Source organism: Pygocentrus nattereri, chromosome 6 (assembly GCF_015220715.1).
Source record: "Pygocentrus nattereri isolate fPygNat1 chromosome 6, fPygNat1.pri, whole genome shotgun sequence".
NCBI classification, from domain to species: Eukaryota; Metazoa; Chordata; class Actinopteri; order Characiformes; family Serrasalmidae; genus Pygocentrus; species Pygocentrus nattereri.
The window spans coordinates 47,856,357-47,878,576 of NC_051216.1; the positions used below are offsets into that span (position 1 = coordinate 47,856,357).

General features: G+C 42.0%; 2 protein-coding genes across 2 annotated transcripts; both read right to left on the bottom strand.

The window, feature by feature from the left end:
- Positions 1-13,745: 13,745 nt before the first annotated feature.
- Positions 13,746-15,392, bottom strand: tmsb4x (thymosin beta 4 X-linked). The gene is made up of 3 exons (XM_017684454.2): positions 15,237-15,392; positions 14,498-14,610; positions 13,746-14,350 (listed from the first exon to the last, which is right to left on the bottom strand). Exons 2-3 carry the CDS (start codon positions 14,595-14,597, stop codon positions 14,316-14,318), a joined length of 135 nt encoding a protein of 44 aa, XP_017539943.1. The 5' UTR covers positions 14,598-14,610; positions 15,237-15,392; the 3' UTR covers positions 13,746-14,315.
- Positions 15,393-16,914: 1,522 nt separating this feature from the next.
- Positions 16,915-22,110, bottom strand: LOC108412438 (toll-like receptor 8). Its single transcript, XM_017684453.2, has 2 exons — positions 21,796-22,110; positions 16,915-21,160 (listed from the first exon to the last, which is right to left on the bottom strand). Exons 1-2 carry the CDS (start codon positions 21,796-21,798, stop codon positions 18,065-18,067), a joined length of 3,099 nt encoding a protein of 1,032 aa, XP_017539942.2. The 5' UTR covers positions 21,799-22,110; the 3' UTR covers positions 16,915-18,064.
- Positions 22,111-22,220: the final 110 nt, after the last annotated feature.

A 22,220-nucleotide genomic window follows, 5' to 3' on the forward strand; every position in this document is an offset into this window, starting at 1 on the left:
TTATTTACATTTATATTAATGTTATATGTTAATAAATATTTCCTAATTGATTACTGATCAAGCACACGTTAAACATACATTATAAAAGTCTCTACCAAACTCCAGCTAACAGGAAAGGTAACGAATCATAGTTAATGAGACAGAATACAGCCTAATGTACCACCCATATTCTAGTTAACAGTGAACCTCGTTACCAATACAACTTTAATTTCTCATCTAATCACTAATAAAGCCAACGGCAGAGCTTACAGACTAAACCTCCCAGCTACCGGAACTAAAAACATCCTGATTAGCTAGCAACATCGTGAGTGGTCCAAATAAAAAATGAACCGAAGGCATGAGGCAATGGCTGATAGCAATGGTTGCTAAGCAGTGACTGAAGGAAATAAGGCAGAGCTTGGCATATTCTGACTATCACAGCTCACAGAAAACAAGACAAATTTCATTGTTTTAAAAAATGTGGTACAATAAATGTTCTGAGTGGTCCATCACCATAAAAAACATCCAGCCAAGGGCAGCTCACTGGTCAGAAACTGACCACTGATGAAGGGCTAGATAAGTAATTCTGTAGTGGGCTACCATTTAGTTATACTCTCTTTAATAGCTTATTGTTAAGATTGTTGAGCCCCTCACCCTGTTAGAAAATCCAACAGAGACCAGCGTAGGTGGTCGCCTTCAAAACCAGCATACGGCTGTTGGCGGAAGAAAACCTCGTTTCTCCAAAATAGTAACTTTACAGCAGAAGGAAAAAACGTACTTCACTGTTAATGTAAGTCAATGGAACCAGACGTCTTACCAAGCAATTTTGGGTCGTTTCATTTGGTCCATTCATCACGAACAACAGGCATTTTCAAATGGTCAATTATGAAAATCGACAAAAATGCATATACAAGGTTTATGCGCTATTTAAGGTGGAATGGGAAAATTCAAACAAGATGCTGGCGAATAAGACTTCAGGTTTGTGTAAGAAGGTGCTAAGGTGAATCTATCATGAACATCTATACAGATTAAGGAACGCTATAACTTACCGCTACAAAGCTTTAACCATCACTGTAAAGAAATAACTACTACATGGAGTTCAGACCCCCTGAATAGATGATTAAATGAAATCAGCTTAATATAAAACCAGAGGAAAAACCATCACATCAGCAGGTTCTCTGGGCCTCATTGACCACACGACCGTATCTACACATAAACACCACACAGACGTGAGCGTGGATCACTGCATTCCCTCCGTTATATAATCCTATCCCACTTTCTGAGAGCGATATTCCTGAAACAGTGGAATTTTGGACAGTATCTTCCTAAACTGCAGCTCTGTAATGGCACTGAATGCAGTCCAGCAGCAATGTTGACCTCCCCAATATGGCGGCGCCGATGACACGCCTTGCTGGACCCAACATGGCATCTAGGTTAGCATATCTATGCTCAAGGCTCTAAAGACTGCATATAAAACGATGTGTTAGCTCAGCATGGCAAATCAAAATAACTTCATAATTTGCTCTAATTGAAATATTAACACTGATAATATTGTAACTCAACCCAAAAACACCACACTGAGCAGACTCCACAGACGAGCAAGTGTTGCAGGCACAACGTGCAACCTCTCATTAGCATATCTGCCTCATCTGTTGCTCAGTAGCCACTTTTGATCAGTTTGTAAATCACAAGGTTTCATAACATCCCCCAAGATTCAGTGCTACTTCACCACGGTCAGCAAAGGCCTCCCTCTTTAAAGAGCCTGCAAGCTAACAGTGTCCACCAACCACAGCAGAACAGCGCTGATCAAGGAGCTCATCATCCTGGACAGCTGTGAGCCTCTTGCTAGCCCCTGGTTTGGAAGCCTTCGTTCTGGGGGATGAAGAAAGTTCCAGGATCTGCTGGAGGATGGAAGTTTCACCATTCCAGTTACTCTGGTCAGCCGAACTTCCTCCACTGCTTGTAGTGCTGAGGGTGAGAAATCTCTCTCACCTCGTCGTTCTTCTTGTTTTCCCATCTATTTAAATGCCAACGTCCTCTTTCCTGAACAAAGGCAAACAGTCAGATGAGAGGAAATTCATGGGGCCGTTCTCTAATTAAAGGGCAGATATCACAGAAAAAAAAACAAACTTCCCTTTTTGTAAAGTGAGCTGTAATATATAAACATTGTCTGTGTTTACATGCAAAGATTTTCTCCAGTGTGATTGAGATACAGTCCAATTACAGATTAAGACTGAGGTGTTTATTCTCACTCTATTCAACAATCTGATGGAAAATATTCATTTACAAGCTCCCTGCAAATAATCAGATCCAAAATGAAGCGCATGCATGTGGAACCACTTAGAGTAAACGTTACCATGACAACCAGCATCACGTGAGTCCAGTCAGAGTGAGATGAGCAGCAGTGAGCAGTGATTGTGTTTTTAACTGCTTTAAAATGACGTCAGACTCAGGAAAACGTCCTTCACACATCCTTATTAAAGAAGGCCGAGAGGAAGACGTCGTGCTCTGAGACGCATAAGCTGGACGTCCGTCCCACCGCCGTCTTTTAAAGATCAGAGCATGAACTTCGTCTCCTCTGCAGACCAGTTTCTGCTCCGCCGTGTCGAACGGTATAAACTCTCACTGTGACGCGACGCTCATGCAGAACGGACTGAAACTTTCCGATAGGGAATGTAATCGGATACAGGCGCTTACACGGATATTATTCTTCTATTTAACAGATTATTTACAGGATTATCCACCTCGATCATTCAGATAGAAACTGTATTCCAAATGGCATCAATCAGACTAGACTATTCCAGTTGAAGTGTTTACATGGATATATTGTATGCCGATTGAGCTATTATTATTATTAATATTTATCGGTTGGATTATTATTATTAGGCTGCATGTAAACGTGGCTACTGTTGGAGGTTCGGAATTATCACGCCTCAGTCCATGCAGCCCATTCATGGAAATTAAACTGCAAAAACAGCCTGTTTAATTCTGGGATTAAGAGAGGTTTGAAAATGGCCATGTAGAAATGAATTATTGCTGTTTGTGGTGCAGAAAAATGACACAAATGTAATACGTGGACTTCAGGGGTAAAATAAGCCATAGACAAATAGAATTAAAATTCTTAATTTTTACTTAAATTTAACTGAACTGTATGGGCACAAAAATCTCTGCATGATGATTAATAACACTATTTCTAGCGATGTGGGGTCATGTGGCCCATTTCACTCAATACAGATTTAAAACTAAAAGCAAAAAAGAAAAAGTAAAAAGCAGATTTTAGGGTCGGGTCAGAGGTCGCAGTATTGATTGCAGTATAGATCAGTGTAATATTTAGTTGTGGTAACAAATAGGTCAGTGGAAAAACCCCACAGAGAGAGTGAAAGAGAGAGAGAGAGAGAGAGAGAGAGAGAGATGGAGAGAGAGAGAGATGGAGAGAGAGAGAGAGAGAGAGAGAGAGAGAGAGAGATGGAGAGAGAGTGAGAGAGAGAGAGAGAGAGAGAGAGAGAGATGGAGAGAGAGAGAGAGAGAGAGATGGAGAGAGAGAGAGAGAGAGAGAGAGAGAGAGATGGAGAGAGAGAGAGAGAGAGAGAGAGAGAGAGAGAGATGGAGAGAGAGTGAGAGAGAGAGAGAGAGAGAGAGAGAGAGATGGAGAGAGAGAGAGAGAGATGGAGAGAGAGAGATGGAGAGAGAGAGAGAGAGAGAGAGAGAGAGAGATGGAGAGAGAGAGAGAGAGAGAGAGAGAGAGATGGAGAGAGAGAGAGATGGAGAGAGAGAGAGAGAGAGAGAGAGAGAGAGAGAGAGATGGAGAGAGAGAGAGAGAGAGAGAGAGAGAGAGAGAGAGATGGAGAGAGAGAGAGAGAGAGAGAGAGAGAGATGGAGAGAGAGATGGAGAGAGAGAGAGAGAGAGAGAGAGAGAGAGAGAGAGAGAGAGATGGAGAGAGAGAGAACTGGCTGGTCTGATGTGCAGCCGTCATCACAACACTGGCAGATGGCTGCACAGCACCAGCACCGCCGGCCAAGCTCATCACAATCACTGCTCAGTGAGACTCACAGCGCTCACTATGTAAACAAACACTTAAAGGACCGACAGTCACAGGAAAAGGAACTTTAACAGTTTAACAGTTCCCTTTGATGTTTTGACCCAGGAGAGTTGTGACAGCTCTAAAGCGTTGGTGCCGTGTCTGTAAGTGAGGTTCACTGAGCGAGGACTGCGCCTGATCAGAGAAAGAGAGAAATCCGTTCCAATGAAACTCAAACATTTCAACTCATCACGGTTGAATTTCCTGCCTTTGTGTGTTGACTCCACTGTATCTGAACGAATGGAAATGTGCAGCATAATAAAATTAAGCTCATCTTTTTGTGTATGAACTGGACGCTTGATTAGATGAACAGGTATTGGACGATTGATTATTGGATGACTGATTAGATAAACAGGTATTGGACGATTGATTATTGAATGACTGATTAGATAAACAGGTATTGTATGATTGATTATTGGATGACTGATTAGATAAACAGGTATTGTATGATTGATTATTGGATGACTGATTAGATAAACAGGTATTGTATGATTGATTATTGGATGATTGATTAGATAAACAGGTATTGTTTGATTGATTATTGGATGATTGATTAGATGAACAGGTATTGGACGATTGATTATTGGATGACTGATTAGATAAACAGGTATTGTATGATTGATTATTGGATGATTGATTAGATAAACAGGTATTGTATGATTGATTATTGGATGATTGATTAGATGACCAGGTATTGGACGATTGATTATTGGATGATTGATTAGATGACCAGGTATTGTATGATTGATTATTGGATGACTGATTAGATAAACAGGTATTGTATGATTGATTACTGGATGACTGATTAGATAAACAGGTATTGTTTGATTGATTATTGGATGACTGATTAGATAAACAGGTATTGTATGATTGATTATTGGATGATTGATTAGATAAACAGGTATTGTTTGATTGATTACTGGATGACTGATTAGATAAACAGGTATTGTTTGATTGATTATTGGATGACTGATTAGATAAACAGGTATTGTATGATTGATTATTGGATGATTGATTAGATAAACAGGTATTGTTTGATTGATTACTGGATGACTGATTAGATAAACAGGTATTGTATGATTGATTATTGGATGATTGATTAGATGACCAGGTATTGGACGATTGATTATTGGATGATTGATTAGATGACCAGGTATTGGACGATTGATTATTGGATGACTGATTAGATAAACAGGTATTGTATGATTGATTATTGGATGATTGATAAGATAAATAGGTATTGTATGATTGATTATTGGATGATTGATTAGATGACCAGGTATTGGACGATTGATTATTGGATGATTGATTAGATGAACAGGTATTGGACGATTGATTATTGGATGACTGATTAGATAAACAGGTATTGTATGATTGATTATTGGATGATTGATTAGATGACCAGGTATTGGACGATTGATTATTGGATGATTGATTAGATGACCAGGTATTGGACGATTGATTATTGGATGATTGATTAGATGAACAGGTATTGGACGATTGATTATTGGATGATTGATTAGATGAACAGGTATTGTATGATTGATTACTGGATGACTGATTAGATAAACAGGTATTGTATGATTGATTATTGGATGATTGATTAGATGACCAGGTATTGGACGATTGATTATTGGATGATTGATTAGATGAACAGGTATTGGACGATTGATTATTGGATGACTGATTAGATAAACAGGTATTGTATGATTGATTATTGGATGATTGATTAGATGACCAGGTATTGTTTGATTGATTACTGGATGACTGATTAGATAAACAGGTATTGGACGATTGATTACTGGATGATTGATTAGATGAACAGGTATTGTATGATTGATTATTGGATGATTGATTAGATGACCAGGTATTGTTTGATTGATTACTGGATGACTGATTAGATAAACAGGTATTGTATGATTGATTATCGGATGATTGATTAGATAAACAGGTATTGTATGATTGATTATCGGATGATTGATTAGATGACCAGGTATTGTATGATTGATTACTGGATGACTGATTAGATAAACAGGTATTGTATGATTGATTATCGGATGATTGATTAGATAAACAGGTATTGTATGATTGATTATCGGATGATTGATTAGATGAACAGGTATTGTATGATTGATTACTGGATGATTGATTAGATAAACAGGTATTGTATGATTGATTATCGGATGATTGATTAGATAAACAGGTATTGTATGTTTGATTACTGGATGACTGATTAGATAAACAGGTATTGGACGATTGATTACTGGATGATTGATTAGATGAACAGGTATTGTATGATTGATTATTGGATGATTGATTAGATGACCAGGTATTGTTTGATTGATTACTGGATGACTGATTAGATAAACAGGTATTGTATGATTGATTATCGGATGATTGATTAGATAAACAGGTATTGTATGATTGATTATCGGATGATTGATTAGATAAACAGGTATTGGACGGCTCCTCAAACAGAGAAAATGATTGAAATGGCTAAATGAACACATTGACATGCGTACAGTCGCCACTTACTGTATTAATATTATTTGATTTTATTCTAATATCAGTGCTTCTCTGAGCACATAAACACTTACGGAGCAGATAACCAGCTGTTTAAATCACAGTACTGTGCGTTAGTCTTAAAGGTAATTAAAGCCTTAATTCTGAGGGATCGAGAGAGAAACAAAATTGGATCCAAGAAAAATGCCGGAGGGCCAGTCGAGGCTCTCTCACTGAACCCCGGCTATTTTTAAGTGTAGTTGTTTTGAAGCACCTCTCGCTCAGAGAAAGAAGCAGCGCCGTCTGTGCTGGTGTGAAATTTCAAAACAGTCAGTTTTGTGGAGGAGAATACACTCATTATCTCTCCGTCTCACACACACACACACACGCACACACACACGCACACACACACACACGCATTATTCTCATCCGCAGAGAATTCGTCAGCGTGAATGACGCAATTCACTCCCTGCCAAGTGAAGTAGGGCTGTGAATTGGCGTCAAGTGTTTGTGATGTGATGCTAGTCTTTGATCAACCTGTAGAACATTAATGTAAACATGTATTCGTTTCATGTCAACTTACATATCTGTCGCTTTTATTTCATTTTTATTCAAGCGAATCATCATGCTTACCGTATTTAAGCTCTGTAAGTAAAGTAGGAACACTCTTATTTCAGTAGGACGTTTTGGTTGGAAACAAAGGGGTTAAAATCTTGAAAAATCTGTCCAATCAGGACGGCAGATACAGCCAAGCGAGCTCTCCTATTGGTTAGGGCTTCAGGAGTGGAACTGAAGGCCGTACATGTTAGATTAACTGCTTACATATCACTGCGGTCAAAACCTCGTATCTCCAAAATTGTAACTTTACAGGAGAAGGAAAAAACCTACTTTACTTTTAATGGAAGTCAATGGAACCAGACGTCCTTCCAAGTCTCCAAGACTCAAATCAGTATAAAAAAGTGAAACATTAATAATAAAAATACATAAATATGCAATAAAAAATATAACACACTAATTAAAACATAGCTAAAATGTTAAGTTTAATAAAATCAAATCAAAAGATTGAGATTATTGTACGGATGTATCTGAAAATCATGCATGCTAGTATTTCAGAAGGTGAGAGCTACGTCCAGCAGCAGATAAGACGCACATAGGCTTTATTCAGTGGTCAAAAGCGGAGGATGTTGGGTTCCCTGCGTGTGTAAATCCGGTTCTCTCATTAAAGTTAGTGGGCGTGCTATAGCATTAGCATCTTGTGTTAGCATGGCACCACTGCAGCTCGTGGCGGGGCCGAAGGTCAGCGCTGGACATTGTGTCTGTGCACAGAGGACTGATTGTGTGTGAGTCTAAAGCTGGAAACATCCTCTGTTCCAGTATTTATAAAACAGCAAATATCCCAACATCCTTGGTGTTTTCTGTGGCCTTCTGTATGTTTTGCTCTTTTTGTTCTTAGAAACACGTTTTTAATGCAAAAATAAACATTTACTCATTTTAGCCCTCGTTATACTACATTACCCAGAATGCCCATGATCCAAACTGGCCCAGAAAGTGCTACTAGCATCTTTAAAAGCGCATTTTCTCATGTCTTTCACTGGAGTTACTGACTGTCATCGGTGCTCCACATAATAAAGGAAACACCAGAGACGTTTTTAATGATCAATGCATTTTACAGAACATCAAACCACACACTGTCCATCAGGGAACGTCCACTAAAATATGGAATTTAATCCATTTGTGTTTCTGTTTTTTCACAGTGACCTCAGAATAAAGTCGGTCACACCAGTGACGTCAGCTAGAAGCTTCATATGAGATCATGAGCTGAATGAGAAGATCTCTGAGAACTGAGAGACACAGTGGACTCACCATGAGCTTTTCTCCATAGATCCTCAGAAAACAGGTCGAAGGAGGTCGAGTGACGTCATCGGTGTGACTTTTATTTCAAAATAAGAGACGCAGTAACACCAGAGACACGACTCCTGGGGACTTTTATTATAGATTTTATACTATTTATTTGCCTTTTGTTTTCTTTTTTGTCATTTAGATCATATATTCCACAGTCATGTGTTGATTATTGTAGTTAAAATTGCAGAAAAACATCACTCATGTCCTCAGCCGTCACACACGACTGTGGGGACGAGCTCTTCTGAGGGTCTCGGAATTCACTATGAGTGATTCATAAACCAACATTGCTCAATTGGCTCAGGGTAAAATTATTAAAATGACATTGTTTTATTTCAAAACGTGAATAAATTGTAACCCTAACATGGTTTTTAAAGTGTATAATATCTCTAAACGCTCGGGACACAAAAATGTTTCTGTCGAACGACCAAAACAAGTAATTATAAGGACCTACTTCAGAAATGTTTATAAGTATTGCTGTAGACCTTTTTATGAGGAAAATTCCCAGAGGCTTGCAATGATTCCACATGCAAGCCAACACCAGTGGCGTTAGCACAAAGCCTGCAGCCATAGCGCCTGATCAAGCATCTGTCGCTGCCTTTGACCATGTTAACAATGTCCGGCTTAAGAAAAATCTAAACTACTGCATCGCCACTGCGTTCTGAGCACCGCTTTCCACTTGAAGCACTGCCTTTTCCAGGCATTAGCACTGGCAGTGGTGCTGGCGGCTGTAGCACTGGATTGTTTTTCCTCGTTTATCGTCTGTGAGAATGACATGTTGAAATGGGATGATGCTCAGACTGAGCTGTTTGGTATGAGAGGGGATTTAAGGACGGCAGGCTGATCCTGTTGATCCTCCACCTCTCTCCCTTTCAGGGCAGCTAACGCTAACGGTCTAAGCAGTCGGGTTACAGCTCCACGCTTCAAAACGTAGAAACATCCCAGATCTAGGATTAAAAAGACGCTGGATGTTATAATGAGGACCGCGTCAGCGTCCCAGGATACACCCGGCAGACTTTCAGCACCTTAATATTCAGCACCACACTTTACATGAACCACAGCAATCTCTGAGCAATCTATTCAGCTCGGTTTATTCTGTGGAGAGAGGTAAATCAGCAGTGATAGCCCACCTCTCAGTCTTAATTCTACAATATGAAGACTAGAACAGACGGCTATTCAATAAAACAAATGTCCAGCTAACAGTAGCATTGGCATTGTCCTGTCACACAATGCTATCTGGCCTCTGGGCCCTATTCACTTGCTTTTGTTTACTTGATGAGGTCATTTGTTTATTACAATACGTCTCAGTCTCCCAAGAGTGACTTCACACCCTTTCTTGAATGGTTTTACCATAGATATACAGACCTAGATGCTGTCATGGCGTGTCATCGGCGCCGCCATATTGGGGAGGTCAACATCGCTGCTGGACTGCATTCAGTGCCATTACAGAGCGGCAGTTTAAGAAAGATACTGTCCAAAATTCCACTGTTTCAGGAATATCGCTCTCAGAAAGTGGGATAGGATTATATATCAGAGGGAGCGCAGTGATCCACGCTCACGTCTGTGTGGTGTTTATGTGTAGATACGGTCGTGTGTTCAAAGAGGCCCAGAGGACCTGCTGATGTGATGGTTTTTCCTCTGGTTTTATATTAAGCTGATTTCATTTAATCATCTATTCAGGGGGTCTGAACTCCATGTAGTAGTTATTTGTTTACAGTGATGGTTAAAGCTTTGTAGCGGTAAGTTACACACACATCTTCTAAGCCGCTTCTCATTCTGGAGCCTATCCCAGCTGTTATTGGCCAAAAGGCAGGATACACACAGGACGCAATGCCAGTCCATCGCAGGGCAGACAGACAGGTTCACACCTTTAGCACGTTATAACGGCCTGTCTTTGGACTGTGGGAGGAAACCAACACAGACAGAACACGCAAACTCCACGCAAAGAGGACCCTGGTTGCCTGGCCGGGGACTCGAACCCAGGCCTTCCTTGCTGTGAGGCGACAGTGCTACCCACCACGCCGTCCACAGTAAGTTATAGCGTTCCTTAATCTGTGTAGATGTTCATGACAGATCAACGTTCGTGCCGTCTTACAAAGAGCCGAAGTTAGATTCTTATTTTTCAGCTTCTTGTTTGATTTTTCCCATGACTGCTGCACCATTTAGGAAAACAGGAAAACTTAAACAAGACGCTGGCGAATAGGAAGCCGACTTTAGCCTCATCCTTCTTACTGTGTTTGGGGGGGTTGTTTTATTTTTAAGTGTATTAAGATTAGAAGTGATTCACCCATTGGTTGATCTGCTGATGTTTATTTTGTTGTTGTCGGAACAAAACCTTGTATCTCCGTTTTTGTCGTTTTTCAGTTTTTGACTTAATTTAAAAGAACTTATCGCCCTTTACATAGTGTGTAAATTTCATGATGAATGGACCAAAAGAAATGACCTAAAATGACTTGCAAAGAAGTCCGGTTCCACTGACTTCCATTAAAAGTATTTTTTTTTACAAATTTAGAGATACGAGGTTTTGTTCCGACGACAGTGATATGTTTATATGCCTCATTGAGCGCTAGACTGTTGGGTGTTGTGGTTCCAGGCTCAGTAATACGAGGTATAAAATAACAGAATATTTTCCAACCACCTGAAAAGCCACTACTGTACAGGCATGAAACTGAGGCCCAAATCTGACCCAATCAGGCCCGACTGGTACCGCTGACACCCGACCTGCGTGCATATCCCTTCAAATAAACATAGAAATCACTACTTAACAATCAATCATTAGAAAACAAACCTGAGCTCAGTGCTGCACATGAAAAATCGCCCCAAACTCGGCTCGAAACCTTCTATAATGAACCTGTCGAGCTCAGACTTGCGTTCTATGAGCTTAAAAATTTGGGTTTATTATAACACTTTATACTGGGACCAGATCCAAAATCCCATTTATAATAGGGCCTTGTTAAAAAAAAATAATAAAAAAAAAAAAGATCTGAAAAATGAAAAAAAAAAACACAAACTTTTCTAAATAAACAATTCAAGGGAACAAATGTACAGATCTGCACTCATGGTGTGAAGATCCCAATGAAAGGTCATATGAAAACAATGGCTAACCACAGCTGAAAGGAAGTGAGAGAGAAAAGGAGGAGGAAATCAGGCCCTGCCTGAGTTATATCCTCAGATATGAACAAAGACGTGAGAAACGCAGCCGTTCTGCGTTCACCCGGATCGTCGGCCAGGATACAAAACAGACCTAAAGGTTCACTGCATCAAATCTTTAATGATATCATTTATTAGACTGAATATAACTTTATTCCATAGTTTACACATGAATGTTTGGCCAAAACAAAAACTGAACGCTTTAAAAATCCAAAAATTGTGACTCTACTTTGTTTACACTGTGCATCTTTTTGGTTTTGGTGAACTTGAAAATAATCTGTATAAAATCTGCATTAGTCCAACATCACACTGCAGAAATTCTAGAATCAGAATCAGAACCGAGCTTTTTTATTGGCCACGTTTGCTGAGGCATCCAAAGAATCAGACAGATGCTCATATGTAGAGAATAACATAAAACTATAAAAATAAATAAAATGTATTTATTTTTATAGTTTCCTGCCATCACTCACACATACACACACACACAAACACACACACACACACACACACACACACACACACACACACACACACACACATATATAAAAATATACGCACACACTCACTCACACATGCATATACCAGTAAACCATACATCACTGAATATCTTGAAGAATTAAAGTGTACTAACATTTTATTACCGTCTTCACCAGACGGTTTGTGGGGCAGTCGTGGGCTGGAGGTCAGGGATCCGGCCCTGTGACCGGAAGGTTGCCGGTTTGATCCCCAAGTGTGTGTGTGTTCACTAGTGTGGATGTGGTGTTTCACTTCACGGATGGGTTAAATTCGGAGGTGGAATTTCCCCGTTTGTGGGATCAAAAAAATATCACTTAACTTAAAATCAGCCCACGGGACTAAATGGCCAAGTTCCAGCTGACCTGTCCACTGGTTGCCTGTCCAGCTAGAAGGCGGCAACTGAAAACAACCCTTTTGGCATAAAGGCTGCGCCACTGGGTCAGATTAATGCACCGTTAATGCTAACCAGCTTAGCACCAATCCACTTATCTGGGGAAGCACCAGTAAACCAGCCTAGTTTGTGTCCCAGTTCAGCCTGATCACAAAGCTGGTGCTGGACGAGCCCTGAGCACAAGGCTACTGCAGCTGTTAGCCTTGCTAGCTGGATGCTCTGATAAACTGCTAGCCAGCAGGCTCACAGCACAAGGCCAAAGCCTCACAGTCGCCTCCGCTGAGGATTCTTTCCCGGCCTCGGGAGACGTCTGTTTGCTGGCAACAGCACTTAAAATACCAGAGGGAGGTAGCATGTGTATGATTTTGACCCTAAGTGTAGCAATGAGCTCGTCTTCCTGAGAGAATCTGCTCACTGGCACCTTTAATGCCCCGAAGGAGTCGGTTCAAGCGCGAACGTTTAGATTACACAATTATACTGCTGGCGATCTGATTAGTCAGCGGTTTGATTTGCTAGAATTTTCATCTAAAGTGGATCAAGATCTAAATAAGAGCTTCTCAGACACATCTCTGTGAACAAAGCAGCAGCCCGAGGTTTCCAAACCTTTCCATGACCTCCTGTAGCTGTCGGTGTCTCACAGGGAGGCGCTGCTTTGAGACAGGGCTCAACCGCTAAGCCCTTACATTGCAGTTTGCCCTGGGACATTTTTCTGGGTCACTTGGGCGAGAGCAGGGTGCCAACACCGACGGCAAACCTCCTCATCCACTTACACAGCGCAGCGTAAGGCCTGAATGTGTGTCAGTCGGACAGAACACGAGCTCTACCAGCGTCTGAGCTCAGCGTCCGAGCACACAGGTGAATAAACTGCTACTGTCTGACCAAAACCCTCATATCGGCATTTCTGTCGTTTTTTGATGTCATTTGAAAAAGCCCGATGCCCTTTACATTATGGGTGAAGTTTGTGATGACTGGACCAAAAGAAACGGCCCAAAACTCCTCCTAAATTCTGGTTCCATTGACTTGCATTAAGAGTAAAGTCGGTTTTTCCCTTCTCCTCTAAATCTAGAGTTTTGCAGGTATGAGGTTTTGTTCTCACAGCAGTGATCTGCTCCACAGATCAGGCTAATGTACATCTTGCATGCAGATCTTTAAACTGGCCCAAAGCAGAAAAAGCAGAGAGCCTTTAAACGGTTTCCCAGCACCCCCCCCAAAAAAGCTACAAACACAAGTGACAGTTTTCTCTTTTTATTTGCATACAAAACAAATTTGTGCATTCCAAGGTTCGAACTTATACAAAAAAAACGTAAAAAAAAAAAGGAAACAAACACCGCATGACTCGAAAGCATTTGACACAAGTCAACCCAGGTCAAGCCCGAGATAGTGAACGTGTAGGTCCCTGGAAGTTGTCGCTCAAACTTGGCCCCGCCCCCTCCTCTCAACACCCAGTGTGTCTGAGGCTGAAGCGAAATTTCGCTTCCATGCTATCTGCACTGCTGCTTCCTCTTCTTCCGCCGCACGAAACATCCGACAGCTTTCGCGGTGGTGCGTTCTCTAATATTTAAAAACACAACATTTAAAAAAAAAAAAAGAAGAAAAAAGGGAAGGAGGTACGGGGCGTCACGGGGCTGTACAGTCACTTATTCGTTCGTTTTTTTTGGTTTCGTCCAATCAGAATGCAACTTGGGTTTGTCGAATTGGCTTTTTGTCGTTTCCCCCCATTACAAAGTTAACAGCTAAAAGGTGAAAAAAAGAAGGCAATGTGGAATGTACAGTGCATAGTGGAGTCTTGAGGTGGGGCTTCATGATGAGCCCGCCTGCTTCTCCTGTTCAATGGCTGGAAAGGAAAAAAAAAAAAAAAAATTAATCATTTTCTACCTCATTTGTGATTAAATAGACATTACATACATATCACCACAAACCTAAGTGCACACAGACGACTAAACATTAAATTCAGTCCAACAGGCCACACGAAGGCACTCACTCTCTTTTGACGGCAAAGGGTTTTTCTCCTGGGTCTCTGTCTTCTTCAGCTTGGTCTTGTCGAAGCTGGTGACTTCCTCCAGGTTTGGCTTGTCAGACATGTTCACGATTGGTCTGAAACAAAGAGAACATGTTGAACGTCTCGTCTCGGTCCTCCAGAGCCCCAAAACTGACCTGCGACCTCAAAACTTGGCCCAATTTATACCCCACTACGTTTCCTAGCACGGCCAGCATTTCCAGAGGCCGTACTTCAAGTCTTATTCCTTTAAAATGCATTCAAGACAAACAATGAAGACATCTGGACACATCTGCCCATCCGCCACTCAGATGGACTCTCCCTGCAAAAGCCGTCCAGATTTCAGAAACGAACCACCACATTTCCATGCATGCCCACATCTCACACGACTGCATGCATCCGTACGGCTGCTGCATGTTTCCATGCGTGCTGCTGGACTGGGCGCAGCTGCCCGAACAAAGAGCGGACGACCCCGCGCAGCTGTTGTCTGATGCACAGTGACGAAATCTTCCTTTTCAGCCACTAATAAGCTGCCGTGCTTGCTATAAAGCGGGCACTGGTGCTTGAACTGCAGTCCTGCTCCAGGAAGGCCCAAAAAGAAAGCCAGAAAATACAACGGTGCAGCCTTAAATGCGGCCAGGCGCAGGCTGCTAGTCAAACTCATGCATATTAACAGTACGTGGTGATGTAGGGGAAGCTGAAACAGCATATAAAGTGCACTTACCAGGTGGCTGCAGATAGAACAGGTGATGTGGCCTTCTCCAGATAAGACTGCACTGTGAGAGAGGGGAGCTCAGCACCGCCTTATATAGTGGCCGTATGCAAACGAGGGGCGTGACGTCACACCCGCCGATTTCGAAATATCCGCGCACAGGAAAACAATGCCGTCGTGAGACGCTTTGAAATGTGCATTTGTGTTAAAAGGAGAGTCGATAGTTGTGACTGAGTTTTTTAAAAATACGTGTTTTTAAGCACAAAAGGGCACGACGTCATCACTGCACAGTACCGAGTGGCCAACGCCCTCTGCGCGGCTGAAAGGCTGTGAAGCAGTGACACCTGGCGGCCGCTGGTGGTACTGCAAATAGCATTGTGTTTGTTCCATAATACTCCAGCTGATGATTCCCAGCTCCAGATCTGTAGTCCACCTGCGCTGCATAGTATTGTTTTCCTGCTCTGGCACACCGGATTCAGCTCTGGAGTGACTTATGACGTGAAAACAAACACAAATCTGTACAGATGGAACTTCAGGGCTGGAGCTGGAAACACCCACGGGAATATTTTGGGAACATTCGCACCGTTTTACACTATGATTTCATGCAGAAGTGGTTTATTTCTATAGTTTTTTTGGTATTTCCTTGTATTAGAATTAACTTAATTATAACTTATAGGTTACACATTAATGCAGTCTTCTTCTAGTGCTACAAGTACACCGGTCAGGCGTAACATTCTGACCACCTCCACGTTTCTACTCTCACTGTCCACTTTATCAGCTCCACTGACCGTATAGCTGCTCTCTGTAGTTCTACAGTTACAGACTGTAGTCCATCTGTTTCTCTGATACTCTGTTACCCTGTTCTTCAGTGGTCAGGACCCCCATGGACCCTCACAGAGCCGGTTCTATTTGGGTGGTGCACTGCAGTAACACTGACGTGGTGGTGGTGTGTTAGTGTGTGTTGTGCTGGTGCGAGTGGATCAGACACAGCAGTGCTGCTGTTTTTAAACACTGTGTCCACTCACTGTCCACTCTATTAGATGCTCCTACCTCCTACCAGTCCACCTTGTAGATGTAAAGTCAGAGACGACAGCTCATCTGCTGCTGCACAGTTTGTGTTGGTCATCCTCTAGTCCATCATCAGTGGTCACTGGACGCTGCCCACAGGACGCTGCCCAAAGGACGCTGCCGGCTGGATATTTTTGGTTCTCAGTCCAGGAGCGACACTGAGGTGTTTAAAAACTCCAGCAGCACTGCTGTGTCTGATCTACTCACACCAGCACAACACACACTAACACACCACCACCACGTCAGTGTTACTGCAGTGCTGAGAATGACCCACCACCCAAACAGTACCTGCTCTGTGAGGGTCCATGGGGGTCCTGACCACTGAAGAACAGGGTAACAGAGTATCAGAGAAACAGATGGACTACAGTCTGTAACTGTAGAACTACAGAGGGGAACTGAACGGTCAGTGGAGCTGATGAAGTGGACAGTGAGGTGGTCAGGATGTTACGCATGATCGGTGTGTGTATTACCACTGTTACAATAAAAAGGCAATAAATAAGGCACAGTAATTGATGTAATTGATTGGGGGGGGGGGGGGCAAAGACAATCCAATCAATTACTGAATAACATTTCACAGCTCGTCAGCCCACAATAGGAAACTCACATGAAACATTACAGATTCTTATGCAAATTAACGTGTCTTTAATTGACAAGATGCATAAAGATTTGCATGATTGCTTTTAGGAATTTTGTGCAAATATGACAGGATGATAAACACAATAGGAATCTTGTGTTAACCTCAGTTTTAACACATAAACAACAGGAGAAAGGAAAGAAGGAATGAATGAATGCAGTTCAAACGTTTTTTGCTGGAAATTAAACTTTAAACTTTAAACATTCAGTTTCATTTTTGAATCGGCATCAGCAGAAGTCAAATTACTGTAAATAAAATATGAAGCAAAAATACTGAAAACACAAGAGGAAACTCGCAGCTTTCACACAGACAGCTGAACGAACGAACCCGTGGTCTAAAGGTAAAAACAGACCAGGCCTCGTTCTGCCCTGGCCTGTTTCAGCCGAGCTGCCGTCAGCGTCGGCGTACACTGCAGGAATATTATAGGATTATTCAACGTATTTAAACACGTTGAACACTTAGTAAAAGTAAACGTATTGATCTGACCTGCTGCAGCGACATGAGCCGAGCGGAACTCTCAGATCACCAGGAACTATATTTCATTTTTCAGTTAATTTCTACTGTTTGAGCAGATTTCAGCTGGGTTTACACACCGTTGGCACTTCTAGACCCTTTTTCTCTGTAATGGCATGTTTTATCCTTTATTATTCTAATTTAATCTTTAATTTTATTTTTATTATTTCAGTAGCTTTCAGCTCAGTTTAATCACAGCATCTCTGGCCTTTCTTCTCTGCACTTTATTATCCATTATTATCCTAATTTAATTTTTAATTTGTTTTTTAATTTAACAGCTTTCTTTTCTAAATCTATTGTTTTAATCCTGTTTTTAATTTTTATTCTCCTTAATGGCTTTTAAATGTATTTTCTCATTTGTAAAGCGCTTTGAATGACAGCAGCGTATGGAAGGTGCTCTGTAAATAAACTTGCCTCATCTAGTATTAATCATAATAGTGATTATATTTTTAAATTGCCATATTCTGTTAGAAATCTGCTTTTTTGAAGACAGAACCAAGCAGTAAGTGGAATAATCCTACAATTCAATACAACAATCTGAAAGTGAGAAATATTACAGTATATCAGCCAGACTTCAGCTGACTTCCTCTGCTGAGACAGTTTTCCAGTAGAACTGGCTCCCAGTTCAGTCTTCCTCCCTCCTGCTGTTGCTGGTGAAGTATCTGGAGTAGAGTTGGCTGTACATGGCGGTGTTCTCCACCCGGATGGCGTTCCGCAGACCCTGCCAGAACCACGGTTCTGCAGCTGGCGCCCGTGGCCACTCAAGGACACTTCGGCCACACAGGCGCCGCCGCAACCGCAGGAAGTGAGAGTTCTGGAGAACGGGCTCCAGCAAGATCAGCACAATCACATCCTCGCTTTCCTCCAGCAGCCTCTGGTGGGCCAGGTACACTGCCATCCTGAAAGAGCCACTGTTGACGTAACTGCGCGTGAGCACAAAGACGGTCTTGCGGCTCTGCTGGATACTCTGGGTCATGTTATCCAGCAGGGGGCAGCCTGGCACCCAGTCCCGCTCCTCCAGGCACACGGGTAAGTACCGCTCCCCCTGCTCCTCCAGCTGTACCCTGAGATGGTTCAGGACCCATTCGGACACCAGCGGGTCTTTAGTGTCGTAAGTCACGAAGGCATCGTAGATGCTGTCCACAGAACTCAGGTACTGGTATCCTTTGAATTTGGCTTTCAAATAGAAGAACAAGTAAGAAACATCCCAGTAGAACAAATGCATTATGGTTGAGATGAAGGTGATGCAAATAATGAAGAAGGTCGTGAAGAAGTAGATCAGGAAGGCAACTTTGTCGTTGATGCATTCCTGGATGTCGAAATGTACCACTGCTTTCCCTTTGACAGATTCAGGCATGTTGCATTTCACAGAGGTGACAAGTTCTGGGATCGCCACATCACTGTGACCGATCCAAAGGATGAAGTACATTATGTCACATGTACAGCGGAAAGGGTTACCGTGGAGCCACAAAGTGCTCAGGTGGTTCTGCTCCTGGTCCGGGAAGGTGGACATATTGATGACGGCCAGTCTGTTCTGGCTGAGGTCCAGCCGCTTGAGATTCACCGCGCCGATGAGAAACCCGTCGGTCAGTTGAGAGATCCTGTTGTGCCTGAGGTCCAGATACTGCAGGTAGGGGGTGCTCACGCTTATGTTATTGGATACATTTGTCAATCTGTTGTAACTAAGAATGAGCTCCTCGAGTTGTGTGAACCTTTTCATCAAAGTCCAGTTGAAATTCGTCAGAGAATTGTGGGCCAGTCTGAATTTCTTGATCGTGTCAGGCAGGTGGGCGTAAACTCTCTCGGGGATATCCGTCAGCTCATTGTGCGAGATGTCGAGGTACGTCAGGTTTGTCAATGATTCGAAAAGCTTGTCGTATGTTTCGTCTTTCCATAACTTCTGGAGCTTATTGCCCTGGAACTGGAGCTCGTTGAGAGAATCGCTGTACATCTTCTTTGTGGTTAAGGTAAAGATGCCATTAGAGCTCATATTTAGGACTCTCAGCTTGGGCAACGTCTTTAAAAAACATAGATTATGGGTAACTCCAGGCACAGTAAAATAATGTGTGTTGAAGCTGAGGTCCAGCACCTCCAACTCTTCCAACTCTTTAAAGGCGTTATCGTAGGCCAAATCAATTTTGTTGTAAGACAAGTCTAGATATTTCAGCTGGGGCAAAGCTGTGAATTCGGACCCATTCGGAGCTGCCGCAAAGCCGTTCCTGGACAGGTTGAGGCAGGATATGTTCTCATATCCTTTAAACTGCTCAGGGGCGATGAAGAAGAGATTGTTCTTGCTTAGATCCAGCACACGACCAGCATTGTAACACTCAGGTTTGACAAGTTGGTTTGACACCTCAAAATTTTGTTCCTTTTTGGAGCTGGACCCTGACAGTCCAGGAAGGGTGAAGACTGAACCAAAAGTGCTGCCCAACTGCCCAACCTCAGAGGTGCTAACAGGATAAAGTCGGTTTTCTGAAAGGTACAGCAGCTTCAGACTCTGAAACTGCCTGAAGAGGTCTGACTTGGCACGTACAATGAAATTTATCCCTAAATCCAGCACCGACAGATTTTGCAGGTTGTAAAGTGGACTCAGAGTTTCACTATTGATTTCTTTGAAAACCAAACCTTGAATGTGGAGGACCTTAAGAGAGGTCAAGTTTGCAAAAGTAGGTGCTAGTCTCACAGACTGGGGATAAGCCTTCAGGTCATAGTTAAACGAGAGATCAAGTTTCTTCAGTAGCGGCAGATTCATTAAAAAATGTCCACTCTCAATTTCACCCATCAAGAAATTGAATGAAAGGTAGAGTTGCTGAAGCTTGAATATGTTATCAAACCATGCTTTCTTCATGTAACGAATAGAGTTCCCAGCAAGGTGCAGCAAATTAAGGTCCTGGAGATTGTCAAAAGCTCGTTCGTGTATCTCAATAGAACCATTCCGACATGGGATGCAGGGATATGGAGCGTTATGGCACCGGGGGCAGTTGCCCTGGATTTTAAGAATCAATAGATTTCGCAGATCTTTGAAATCATCCTCCCCAATATACGCGATGCTATTGGAAGCGAGTTCAAGCGTATTTAAGGAGACGGGCAATCCTCTGGGAACGTGCGTTAGATTATTGAACGACAGAGACAACTCCTTTAACTTGGTAAGGTTGGAAAAGCTTCCATGTTCAATTGTAAAAACTCTCGAACAAACATTCCAGTAGTAGCAGTTTCTGGACAGGTTGAGATAGAACAAGGCCGTCGTGTTGGAGAAGCTGGTAGCATTTAGTGAGGTGATTCTGTTTTCTATCAAGCTCAGATATTTCAGGCTCTTCGAAAGCTGTTCGGGCACGTGTGTCAGACCAACTCCGCTGAGCTGTAGCTTCTTTAGACTCGTCATGTTTGCAAAAACTCCTGCTGTGATGTTCACGTCGTTATTTTTATTCATCCAGTTGAGATTGAGGTCCGTCAGCTTTTGCAGCTTGCCCATTTTAACCAGCGTTAAATTCTGGATTCTGTTCTCAGACAGATCGAGGCTGGTGGTGTTTGTGAAAACGTCTGGCACCTCTTTCAGTCCCCGACTGTGGCAGTCGAAGACCACTGTTCCTTTGGTGGTGTTCTGGCTCACATCACATGGCTGAGACTTCAGGAATTTCTTGTCCAGATCGTTGGGGTCTGGGCTGACTGGGAACGCCACCGTCACCCAGCATGCGAGCTTAAACCAGTATGCAGCAGCGTCCTGTAAGTGTATGCATAGGAGAACAACTGAACTGGGCAACTTTTCAATAACACTTCACTTGAACACTTGAATACTTAACACTGATATAACCATGCCATAAACATGTCATGTGCTGTTATGACAGATATCATAATGTTTAATGTTATGAAAGCTTATATCACATGCTATTTTTTGTTAACGTACACTCTAGTTAGTCATCACAACATCAAACATTAGTAAAAATACCAGTAATGATAACATGACACTTTCTGGACATAATCTGTAATAATAACATACCAGAAATGCCATTAGATGTTTAATGCATGGTTATGTCAACGTCATGTAGTAGCATTTAACCTCTTAAGGTTTATTTCATACTATGGCTTATTATTCAGTAATTACAGAGACTTCAATGCAAACTAATGCTTAGTTTGTTCTTAGGTTATAGAAGTGTGAAATAAAACAGGCTTGTTCATTTCGATTTATTGCTACCATTTTTTTTCAGTTAATAGATGAATAAAGAGACGGAAAAACAAGTCTTTTAAGAGCATGAAGCTTGATCACAGTCAGGGCAAACACATACCATAACAAGCTCGTTTTAATAATCGCTATTTTCAGAAATCAGATAAAGATAAAAGACAAATATGCTGCCTTACCATGTTAGCGATGCTCCATATATAATTCCTGCAGATTTACAGGACTCTAACGACTGAATGAGTGGTGCCGCGATATTCACAGAGAGCTGCCTCGATAAAAAAGGAAGTTTAACTGCCAGCAGCAGTGTCTCTAGTGTATGTGTACATATCTATACATGTACACATATATGTCTATCTAGATAGGTACCGAGGTCTTCGCCTCCTGGCCATTCACATGCATTCAGTGTTCTGTTTCCAGATCACACAGTTTATTAAACATAACTACCTGTTTAGGGAGTTTGAGGGACAGCTTATTGGTCAGACTCTGATCAGTGAGAGACCACAGAAGCTATTGTTTTATTTTTGCACCTCTAAGTGTCAGTACATAAGGGGAAGTGCTGTTGACTCACTTCCCTTTTCTCTAGCATATATGTATCAGTCACATG

Coding starts and splice junctions, on each gene's coding strand:
- tmsb4x (XM_017684454.2), bottom strand. CDS start 14,597: ATGTCTGACAAGCCAAACCTGGAGGAAGTCACCAGCTTCGACAAGACC. Junction 14,351..14,497: donor CCCTTTGCCGTCAAAAGAGA/GTGAGTGCCTTC, acceptor TTTCCTTTCCAG/CCATTGAACAGGAGAAGCAG.